The sequence below is a fragment of the Morone saxatilis genome, unplaced genomic scaffold (assembly GCF_004916995.1).
Source record: "Morone saxatilis isolate NCDOM2014 unplaced genomic scaffold, NCSU_SB_2.0 Contig18, whole genome shotgun sequence".
Classification (NCBI taxonomy): Eukaryota; Metazoa; Chordata; class Actinopteri; family Moronidae; genus Morone; species Morone saxatilis.
The window spans coordinates 17,060,149-17,071,623 of NW_023339740.1; the positions used below are offsets into that span (position 1 = coordinate 17,060,149).

An 11,475-nucleotide genomic window follows, 5' to 3' on the forward strand; every position below is an offset into this window, starting at 1 on the left:
TTGCAAGACAAGTAAATAAGCAAACAAGCAATAATGTGAATTTAAAAAAAGTAAGTAAATGTACATTCAGAATTTCTAAAATCCAAACATAATCTTATTACAATTAACATTTTAGTCACCATTCATACTTGTTTTAAGACAGAAAAATACTTTATTACAAAACAATTTGTGGTTCATATGATTTTTCCACAAAAAAGATAAATCAACTACTTAAAATTGAATCTTAAATTAATTCAAATTGATTATCCTAATTCAGCGATTAGACTCCCGACTAGTTCTGATGTCCCGAAATCACCTCGTACATACACGTGTTAAACTCAGCTTTAAGGTGAGCACTGAGAAACTTCGATGAATGTCAAAACACCCTTTTTGTGTATGATTCTGCACAGTGAGCTCAAACATCCAAGTAAAGTGAAGTGACACATCTTGAGTGGAGGTATTGAGCCTATTCTCATTGACATTTTAAGGCTGATTTCTGGAACTCAAATGGTAAAAAGATTCGTCATTAAAAAACATTCTTCATTCATTAAAAACACCTCACTGGAATGTAGATGATTGGTCTGCACACATTGTTAAATTGGTATTTAATTTAAAACTGCACCATTATCTCACATGTAAATACAAAAAAGAAATTACTAAAGCAATTAATTAAGAAAACACACCGGTCAAAGATTTGGAAATTTCCATTCACAGGAGACCACATTCACTCAAGCAGATAACTGGGCTGAACTCGCCCCCGGTCTGCCTCTGGAGGGGTTCATCTTCACACACTTTACACACTTTATCACTGTTGATTAGACCCATGCCATCATTGGATTACCTCCCTCAAGAAAAGTATTTTATCTGGGAATCGGTTTGGAGCAGCTCTTACCTCCCCACCCTTGGTAACACTTGCACTGAAACTCAGACTTCATGAGTGTCACCTCATGTGTTCTCAACTGTCCCAACACTCTGTAGTTCTTCCCCCCCTCTGGTTTCCTCTCGGACACCACCGTCCACGTGGCCGGGTCGAGGTGGAGGTAGGCCCTCGAGTTCAGGTTCTTCCTCTGGCATCTTCCCTGAGAGGAACACAAGGTCTGGCTGCAAAGGGTGGCCGCTGACGTTACGTTCACCAGATAAAAGCCCAGAATCTCATCGATGTAGGATTTAACAGCATCACAAGTGGCCTAAAAGTAGGAAAGAGAATCACAGCTTTTATATATCTGCACTGTGCTCATGTTTAAGTGTAATATTGGTGATTACTCATTTGGTAAAAACAACAGCTGATGACCCAGCAGGCGAGATACAATGTGACTTACATCACAACATGTTTTAGGAAATAATTTAGCCTTTTTAAATGAAACTATATGTTTCAGTGCTTTGTGCTCAGGACCCTCCTCTTTACGTTGTACACCCCTGACATAGAGACCACTCTGTTGTGAAGTTTGCGAATCATCAGCCGAAATTTAAAACAACAATGAGACTTCATATCGGGAGGAAATTAACAATCTTGCAGAGAAAACAGAAAAAACAACCAACTGCTCAAGGTCAGCAAAAAAATTAGCTGATTGTTGCCTCCTTCCTAACTTCCTGTTAGGAAGGAGGAACACACACACACACCCCGGTTGTCATCGGTGGAGCAGAGAACCTGTCATGGTTGTCTCACACCTCCACCCTGGTTAAGAAAGCTCAGAAATGACTATTTCTTAAAGAAACTTAAAGAAGTGTTTACAGAGGAACTAAACTGATCAAAGTCCAAAGGATACTAAAGGACAGTACCCACCACAGCCACAGCCGGTTCACCCTGCTGCCGTACCACCAGACTGAGAGACTCCTTAATACATCCTCCGCACTCCACCATGTAAAATAGTTTTATTTCTTTAACTTATTATTCATTCATCCATCTTCTGTACATGCTTTTTGAATAATGTTTAGTTTTTTGTGAGCACCATAAAATGAACTACAACTTAATCTCATTCTACAACCCTGTGTTGTATAATAATAAAGAAATCTACCCTGAACATTGAACCTTGTTTAAATAGATGTAGAATAATGTCAAATGATTTAAGACATGAACTAAAGAACAGGAAAGTAACAACATACTTTGAGAAGATTTCATAACAAAATAAAAAACCTCTGAGGAAGGAACTAAAACTCTAAAACTTATTGCTGCAACAAAGTTCACTGAAGGGCACAAGTTGTCCTCAAACTTCTTTTTAAATTGTCTGACTTTAAGAACGCACACACAGTGAGCTGCAGACCAGTGTGAGCTTCAATTCAAGTCCATCAAAATTAAAACATGTCACACAGCTCATCTCCACACTTTGTTTTCCTTTTGGCCCTCTCTCTCTTTCTCGCTTCTGGGTCTGCTTCCGGTTTCCTTTACAGTCCATTAATCAGAACCGAAGAGTGAAGATCAGATCATGTTGCTCCTGTGAGCATAGTAACAGATCACTTACTGTACCTTAGATTTGGAGAAGGCATGGTCACCCCAAAGCACTACCCCTGCAGATCCTAAAGCAGCACTCTCTCCGATGGTGTAGACCAGGTGCTCCTGCAGGAGGAAAAAAACAAGGCGTGAGCAGAATATTCAGACCAAATCACAATAACCCCAAAAGGGCCTGGAGTTAGAAACATCTGCTACTTGCCTGAGAGAGGAAATCTAACGTGTACGTGTAGACGATGCGAGCGTACGGGAACACGGGGGGTGTTGATGGAGTCACCTGAGCTCCTGCTCTCATGGCCTCCAGGATGCGGTGGTGACTGTAGAGGAGCACCTCTCTGCCGAGGTCTCGCAGGTTGAGGCTGAGGTAAATGTCAGGATAAAGAGCAGAGGAGACGTTCCACAACCACAACAGCTCGTTGTTTCTCTTCTTCTCTGCAGCTGGACACTCCCCTGTGTAGTTTGCGCTTTTGTCGCTGTAGTAGTTGTAGCAGTTAGGGAAACCATAGTAACCCCACAGCCCATTCGGTCGTTCCTCCCGCCCCAGTTTCAGTGTCTCCTCCATGAATTTCCTCCCAGCCTTCTCAAACTCCAGACGCGCTGCAGCATCTACCTGCGCAGGGCTCCAGTCTGGATGTCTGGACCTCACCAGGGCTTTTGACCCTTCCCAGTACACCTGCTTACTGTCCCAGTTTCTCTCCCATACAGGTCTCCAGCTTTCCCAGTCCACCACAGCCAGGCCCTGGAAATCCCTGTCAGGGATACAGGTGCGTATATTGTCGGAGGCCACTCTGAGGTGTTCATCAAGACTGGCGTTCTGTGGCACCCCGCCATTAATAGCCTCTCTTTGGCTGGAGTACCTGGGATACAGACCGAGCTTTTCAGCATAAAAGATGGTTATGTTGTCACCCATAAAAGTTTGGTTTTGGTTCTGGACGATGCTGAATATGCCCAGGTCGAGGTCAACGCCATATTCAGAGAGGCAGCTGGCGGTAGGGGCGTTCCACACTGTGAGGAAAGGCACCTGTGAGAAAGGTGATGGCGCGAACTGCAGCCCTGAAACAAGGCTGATCAGTTTTAAGAAAAGCAGCACTTCAGGATGAAAGGAACTCATCCCTGCAAAGAAGAAACAGACAACAGAGCTGATATCATTGAACTGTGTTGTGAAATCTTGAGAAGATATTGCAAAATTGTTATGTGCACACAAACCTGCTTTTAAAGTTGAGGCAACAGGAATCTCAAAGAGCAGAACTGACAGCAAAAAAGGGGGTTGTTTAGATTTTCAGCACCAAGAATTTCAGCTTCTTCTTTGTCCATTAATTCAGCTCATTTTCACTACAACCACAAATGTTGGTGTAGTGAAGCTAAACTGGAATCATGTCACGGACTATCATGTAATCTCGTGTTAAATGAAGTAAAAATTAATTTACAATCAGAAACAGGAACTTACCTATTTAACAACTGGATTTTGGTTTGGGCTTTGCGGTCTGGACTGCAGGGAAATGCAAACAGCGGTCTCATGATCTGCATGACACATGCATGAAAAGGGGAAGGAACAAAAAAAGAAGTGCTTCTGGTTTCCTAACAACCAATCGTGAGTGTGCAAATACTTTCTAACAGGCAATCAGAAGTGTGCACAGAACCTCTAACAACCAATCGTAAGAGACATGCAAATAATTTTTAAGGAGCAGACAGATTTAAAGTCATAGGCAAGTTAAAACCTCATCCCATCACTGAGTCTGTCTTCAACAGAGAAAAAGTCAATCAATATTTGAAGGTAAACAGTTAACTGAAGAGACTTGACCTGGAAAGGCAATGTAGTTCTACTCTAAAAGCCATAATGAACTCTTCCTCCTCCAAACTGAAATGTATGCCTTGCTCAACTCTTAAAAGCTGTAAAAATAACTCTTGGCTTAACAGCACCCTACAATTACATGGGGAGGGGGGTATGAGGCAGCAGCCTGCAAAGCTGTGTCCCTCCCTGAGGACCAGCTGGCTTCGCTTCCCTGAAGTGGCCAATGATGACATGTTTCTCCCCCGGAGGCTTAACGTTTATTGACTGCAAACAGCAAAACCACACCTGCAGTGGAGTAGTACGCAGGTATACGCACTCAGGTTGCATTTAGTATACCAACTTCTAAATTTGATGAGCATCTTTGATGTGTATCATTCAGTCGTGTTCAGCAAGCTGAATTCATTTTTGAGTCATTGAGTAAGAAATACGGAAGACTTCACTCTAATGCATAATTATATAGTTGTCTCTTCTGTCTATGGCCAGTGCACCTCTTTTGTGGCTATGGTTAATTTCATTATGATCCTTAAAAACTACTAATACTGCAAATAAAACCATTTTTGGGTGAGTTAAATATGCAAGAGGAGTCTTACATGTCACTGCTTATAACACAGGGGGTTTATTCTTCTTCCAGAACAGGCTGCTTTAAAAAAATTTGGGGGTATAAATTAATAGTATTTATACCTGCTCCTCCAGGCACTACTACACCACTGCATACCTGTATTATTATATTATATTATATGTTATATATTATATTTGATAACCGAATCTCACCTTTATTTTGGTATCCATCCCACCGTGTTCTGTAAATTACACACAGACCTCAACAAAGAAGTTTATTTACTAAGACAAAAGTCAAATCTGCAAACAACATAAAGAAAGGCACGTGAGTGAAACTGTGGAACATACTGTGATGGAAAAACTTGATGACTTCACACAGCAAAATGTATAGAGGCTGATCCGAGGAGAATAAGATCAGCAATACAAGTGAAGCACGGTGCAATGCCAACCCAATTCTGAAGGATGCCTCATGTCATTTAACACAAACGTAGACCCACAAGATCTATTAGAGTCCCAGATATGACAACGCTGCCAAGCCTTTATGCTTGTGTGGGACCCTCCGTCATAAGAGATAAGTTTGTGCTTCTCATCTAGCTGCTGAAATACAGAATGAGCTGTTACTTTTTTAGCATATACTGAATAATACTGTAGGGTTTAAAAGAAAACTAGTAGTCATGTTTTGGAGATAGAAATAAGAAAATATCATATAAAACACCTAACAATACATTCAAATAAATAGTAATACTGTAACTAGATCCAGAGAGGTCATGTTGAGAAAAGATCAGGCACTTCGGATACATTGTGCTATTACCAGATTTAAGTGCATCAATTGCACTTTCACCACACGGCTCCTGACAAACGTCAACTCATTCATCACATTTCTCCCCCAAAAAGGTTTTCTCTCTATGAGAAACATGGAACTAGACACATTGGGAAACAGTGACTGAGAGGAAACTGAGAGCAAAATGTAAACAAGGTCATTTCCAGCGAGCCCTCTGATGTTTAAAAATAGGTTAAAAAGTTTTAAACAAATATATCTTTGCAATTTCCACAGTGTTTCTTATAAAATTTCACTTTGTGTCATCCATTTACAGCAATTAAAAGAAATCAAACGACACTACTCATTCCTCAAAATTCACAACTTGGTGTGTTTAGACCTAAATTGCAGCTGTGTCTACAGTATTTCTGCGTGGTAGCAGAGGAGCAGAGAGATCATGAGTGAGATCACACATTGCTGCACTGATGGACTGGTGGCTTGAGATCGTACCCCTCTCTGATCGCAGCCCTCTCCCTGATAGCCGCTGTAGCACTGGCACTGAAACTCTGTTTGAAAAGTCATTTTCTCTGCTTCGCCGAGCTCACCGGCGACCGTCTGCTTGCCGGTCCCACCGGTGATGCTGTGGGTGAAGGGGTTCAGATGCAAGTAAACATCGCTGTCTGGATCTTTGCGCAGGCAGCGGCCGTGAGAAGCACACAAGGTCTGGCTGCATAGCTCTGCTGCCGTGGAGACGTTGAGGAGGTATTTACCCAGCGGACCCCGCAGATACACGTCCAGGTCAGAGCAGCTGTTCTGGAGAGACAAGAAAAGAAAAAAGAAAAAAGAAAGTTAAGTCTGCAGTGTGGGCCTTTAACAAAGTGTGTGTGAGGTTCAGGGTTGTGACTTGAGGTACTTTAAAAAAGGAAACCACACCACTTTCTGTTAATATTCAGTAGTGGAAGAAGTGGGTGAAAGTAGTAAGTAAGTAATACCACTATATAAATTATTATGTGATGATTTTGTGATTCTGGCGGCTGTGGACAACAGCTGGAGTGTTTCTACCGCCTTGTTTCATTGATTTCAATGGGAATCCGACCAAATATGACTCTGTGGCCTTACAAATAATTAAACAGACAACCTTCTCACTGATGGTCTTATAAGGATTGTAGGTCCTATAGAGGCATCAGTATTAAACTGAGACCGTTTCATAACCGGTTAAAAACTCCTTGTAGTACGTTTAATTATCAAATGTGAAGGTTTTTTAGGTTTTGTTATCAATATATTATTATATTATTGGATTGTTGTTTCTGATAGATTAATTGCATAAGCAGCATTTTAATATTTTAAGAAGTTGACTGGACTTTTAATCAACTATTCTGTAAGAATTTGTCAGATTTACTTGAGTAAATGTACATGGGTACAGACCACCACTGGTAATATCAAGCCTGTATCAATAATAAATATTGTTATGATGTACTTGAGGCATTTAAAAAAAAAAAAAGGTTAACCTTTATCCCCATTCAATTTTAAGGAAATGGGACGTGAAACTGTTAATTCCATCTTCACTAGAACTACATTCATGAATAAAAAGGATCCTAAAGAGCAATTCATCTACACGGCACCACGTTCACAACAGGGTAGGATGAGCTGATTAATCCAATCACAGGAAAAATATTGTGGATTTTCACCGGAATTTCATCAGAATGGAAAATTACTATATTCATATAAACGACCGTCATTCTGTTTAAAATGACTGATAATGAATCACTGCTGCATATTTTGGCCTTAAGAAAGTGGAATGAAGAGATGTATCTCCAATGAATGCCTGTCCATCTTAAGTATTTATAACAACTGTATTTGCTGTGGATGTTATTATTATTCTAATGAGATTTTTATAACATAATTCAGCTTTATAAAGACTGAAGTATAGGCCATGTTCATTCTGGCAAATGCAAATACATCAAAACCAGAGTTTATCTCAATTGTCCAAAATACGATGTGAGCAGCCTAAATATGACTCCAAAAAACACACAAACACCTCCTGTGTATCCTAAAATGTCCATGTGACTGAAACCACTAACTGCGAGCTCCAGCCCCGAGGAACAGTTATTAGTTATCAAATGATGCACACATGACAGACAAGAGCAGCAGGTCACAACTTTAATGTCAAATGTGTAAGATGAGTGATTAATGTGTTTGTTTCGTAATTAGTGTGCTGATGCTTACTTTGCTGCTTGCATAGGTGGCATCTCCCCACAGGATGATTCCCGCTGCTCCCAAAGCCACACTCTCCCCGATGGTGGAGACGAGGTCGGTCTGTAAAAGATGATGCAGCACTTTAACCGTATCACATTTAAACCTTCTCAGACTTACAGGCCAAACACAGGAAAAATACACAGTTGAGTGTCACTATAAGAGGGTCAAAGTGTTAGTGGGGCACGAGCTACTGTAGGAGCACCTCTTATCTGCTCATTCTCCCACGTGGAAACGGTCTATAGGGTGTTAGCGAGATTTTCAACCAACACCCATCCTGCCCACTCCGCACAAATGAGGGTGTCTGTCTGCTACAGAACAGGAAAGGACTGTGGCTGCCGATAAGGAAAAGCTATAGCTCCATGCTGCATGCACTGACCAGAGAGAGAAAGAGAGGGATAGTGCTGAATGTTAGAGCTACACAGTGACTGAGAGTCCATCTCTTCTGCTTCCGAACTGTACGTTATCATAGCCCAGACCGCACAGCAACACATTAGTTGTTTTAACCTTCACCAGAATTGTAAAAGGCAGGAAGCAGGAAAAAGAAAGTTTCAGGGAGAGAAACCAAATTCAGGACCGGCAGTGTTTTCTAAAGTTAGAGCGTCACCTCTGTCAGCTGTTCCAGGGAGTTGGCGTAGGTGGGCCGGGTGTACACAAAGACAGGACGTGCCAACCCGTCGCCTGATGATGCCAAACGCATCCCCTCCTTCACTCGGTTCCGGACAAACTGCCGTCCGGATGCCGACGAACGCAGCACGGTGGCCATGTAGATGGAGGGGAAGAGGGCCGTGCTCTCAGTCCACAACCACTTCAGCCGCTCATTGCGGGCCACCTCCACATCTGGACAGCGGCCCGTGTAGCTCTCCAGAGTGCGCCTGTAGTCGTGATTGTAGCAGTCGGGGAACAGGTAGAAACCCCACAGCTGGTTGGGCCTCAGGTTCTTGGCGTACTTCAGCGTCTCGAGCATGAACTTCCTGGCAGACATCTCAAACTCCTGCTGGGCCACTTTTGCCACCTGCTCCGGAGGCCACGTTGGGTTCTTCTGACGCACCAACTCACGAGAATGTCTGCGGTAAACATCTTTGGTTTCCCAGTTACGTATCCAGAGTGGGCGCCACTCCTCCCAGTCAATAACTGCCAGACCCTTGGCACCCGGTTCCCGTATATACTTCTGAACTCCCTCCGGCATCTTCTCCAGGTGCTTTGTGAGACTGGCCAACTGCGGCAGCCCCTTGTTCACCGGCGTCTCGTCTGGCTCGAAGTAGGGGTAACAGCCCAAGCGGTCCTTATAGAAAATGGTGAGGTTCTGTTTGACAAAGCCCTCATTGGGTGAGGCCACGATCTGGAAATTGTCCAGCTGAAAGCGAATACCGTGCCGCGGGACACAGTCCTCAGTCGGGGCATTCCAAGCCAGGAGCAGAGGCTTTTGGGAATACAGTGGCCATCTCGTGGGTTTCAGCCCCAAAGCACAGAGGCGGTCCCACAGAAGTACAGTCAGCAGCAGTAGTTTCCAGTCAGGCAGAGTCCAGTACAACATGTCTTCAGATGTGAATTGACAGACAGGACTGTCACTCTCTGCTCTACAAGCCACAGAAGGGATTCAAATTTTAGTTTTTTTTGTTTACTTTTCAAATACGTGGCAGTCACGGTCATTTCATTTAGTTAATTAGTAGGATGTTTATTAACAAATTATAGTAATTCTTTAAGTCAGTGCAGGTTTGTTGTGCACAATGTAGAGATAATCAATTCTGCAACTGCAAACTAAGAAGGTGTGTAGATAATAAACAACAATTTCTAGTTGTTTTTCTGTCTTTATTTGTTTATTACACTTTCTCTTATATGCCTTTGAGTGTGAACTGACAGAAAATCCCTGTCACTCTTCACTCTACAACTCACAAGGAACAAGTTAAATTTAATTCAATTTGTTTACTTTTCTGGTGACAATTCCCAGTATAATAATCAATAGTTATTAGAAATGCTTTTAAATTAAGAGCCTGAATATACAGTGACATTTTGTTGCAGGCTGAAAGCTATAAAGCACAGCCTAGATAAATGTTAGTTTGTGTCTCTTACTTACAAAAAGCATCTCCCCTTGGTTATATGTGCAGATAATGTTCTACCAAACTCTAACTTCCCTTTTCTATTAAACTATAGTTAACAAAAAAAACCTGACAATTCAATTAAATAAAAACATAATGAATGAGCAACAAGTAACAGAAAAGTCCCAATCCCATCAGTCTCAGTGCAGCTGAACAAACTTACCTTTACTGGCAGACTGAGGAAGCATTCCCAAAAAAAAAGACCCAGAAGCTACTTCAAGACGCGCTTGTGCTTCCCCTCAAAACAAATTGGAGAAAATCAAAATGAACATTGCTTTTGAGCAAGAAAAAGACGACGGGGTTGGGTAGCCAGTACGTGTCCTCTAACCTCCGCTCTCGGGGCTGCCCGCGGTCGGTAAAGGGAAGAGAAATGAAGCTACCCCCTGCGATGTTGTCAGTCTCTACTCTCCTGCTCCGAGAGCCAAACTACTTTCAGGATGTTCCATTCAGCCTGAGAAAGAGGGGGGGATCGGCGAAACCAACCGGACATCCTAACAACTCACTCAGCGTGTCTGATACGCTACAGCGACGTCTTCCTTCACCTTAAACCTGCACGTGACTTCAGGTGTAAGAGGAGTCCACGCAGGAGTTGGTTTAATCGTGTTTTTTCGTGGGTGGTTATTTAAAGTGTGCCGACACACGGCGCCGAATGAGTCCGTCCGAGAAGGTTTGTGAAACAGATAGGCTGTAAAGCAGCAGTGTGAAGACGCACAGAAGGTCATGGCGGGCCAGTGTGCCACATCCCTAAAAATAAGATCATGCCCACAAATGACCACTGTGTTCCTGTGACCTTTCAGCTGCGTTACAATCAGATATGTACATTATAAAGTACTGTGGCGTTGAGATATTATGTGAAAACTGTATTTTTACTTTTTTTTTTTGGTCCTTGAAACACCTGGAAACTTGCTTTAAATGTTAAGTGTTTCTATGTAACTTTAATAACGTAAACATAGAACACCATCTTTAGTTTTATACATGTATTAACTCTCCAGCTAACCCAGAGTGTGGATGTGATTTGATCAGATCTGACTGACAGGTGCATAATAACCAATCTGTCATAAGACTTTTATTTTGTTAAATTCTGATTAATAGGTGGAAATTTTATTAGCACAAATCTCACCCACTTCAAAACAGTAAGCCGAGCACAGGGAAAAAACTAAAATACAAATATCTTTACAATATTGTTCCAACTTTAGCAGAGTAGGGCTCTGTTGTTTATAATAATAAGATAATTAAAAATGCCTTAAATCTGTTCCCAAAACTCCTTATTGACAATTCAAATCTGTCTGCTGCAGAATATTTCTATTTTGTGAGACTTTTACTGCACAGCATTTCACTGGGAATTGCTGTACTTTCCCTTTGCTGCATATAATCACTGCATTCACTTTGTAATTCACTTGTTGTTCACTTTCCAAAGAAAACATAAAGCTCATAAATTATGTTGCACTGTTATAATGTATCAAATTGTTTCAGTAGACTAACCCTAACCTAACTACAACCAATGGTGGAAGAAATATTCACATCTTTTACCTAAAGAAGTAGTAATAATAGCAACACAACACAAATACTTATCAAGTGTTTTACTCAAGTA

General features: G+C 41.8%; 2 protein-coding genes across 2 annotated transcripts; both read right to left on the reverse strand.

The window, feature by feature from the left end:
• Positions 1–569: 569 nt before the first annotated feature.
• hyal1 (hyaluronidase 1) lies at positions 570–3,996 on the reverse strand. The gene is made up of 5 exons (XM_035662602.1): positions 3,873–3,996; positions 3,632–3,673; positions 2,628–3,538; positions 2,444–2,533; positions 570–1,166 (listed from the first exon to the last, which is right to left on the reverse strand). Exons 3-5 carry the CDS (start codon positions 3,534–3,536, stop codon positions 840–842), a joined length of 1,326 nt encoding a protein of 441 aa, XP_035518495.1. The 5' UTR covers positions 3,537–3,538; positions 3,632–3,673; positions 3,873–3,996; the 3' UTR covers positions 570–839.
• A 1,041-nt stretch (positions 3,997–5,037) lies between these two features.
• On the reverse strand, positions 5,038–10,522 carry hyal2a (hyaluronidase 2a). The gene is made up of 4 exons (XM_035661989.1): positions 10,048–10,522; positions 8,393–9,365; positions 7,759–7,848; positions 5,038–6,345 (listed from the first exon to the last, which is right to left on the reverse strand). Exons 2-4 carry the CDS (start codon positions 9,320–9,322, stop codon positions 5,950–5,952), a joined length of 1,416 nt encoding a protein of 471 aa, XP_035517882.1. The 5' UTR covers positions 9,323–9,365; positions 10,048–10,522; the 3' UTR covers positions 5,038–5,949.
• Positions 10,523–11,475: the final 953 nt, after the last annotated feature.

Bases quoted from the DNA above. Each gene is read 5' to 3' on its own strand.
- hyal1 (XM_035662602.1), bottom strand. From the start codon at position 3,536: ATGAGTTCCTTTCATCCTGAAGTGCTGCTTTTCTTAAAACTGATCAGC. The intron at 2,534-2,627 runs GCAAGTAGCAGA...TTCCTCCTGCAG, and splicing joins CGTTAGATTTCCTCTCTCAG to GAGCACCTGGTCTACACCAT. The intron at 1,167-2,443 runs GTACAGTAAGTG...TCCTACTTTTAG, and splicing joins ATGCCTTCTCCAAATCTAAG to GCCACTTGTGATGCTGTTAA.
- hyal2a (XM_035661989.1), bottom strand. From the start codon at position 9,322: ATGTTGTACTGGACTCTGCCTGACTGGAAACTACTGCTGCTGACTGTA. The intron at 7,849-8,392 runs GTGACGCTCTAA...CATCTTTTACAG, and splicing joins CCCTGGAACAGCTGACAGAG to ACCGACCTCGTCTCCACCAT. The intron at 6,346-7,758 runs GTAAGCATCAGC...TTGTCTCTCCAG, and splicing joins CCACCTATGCAAGCAGCAAA to AACAGCTGCTCTGACCTGGA.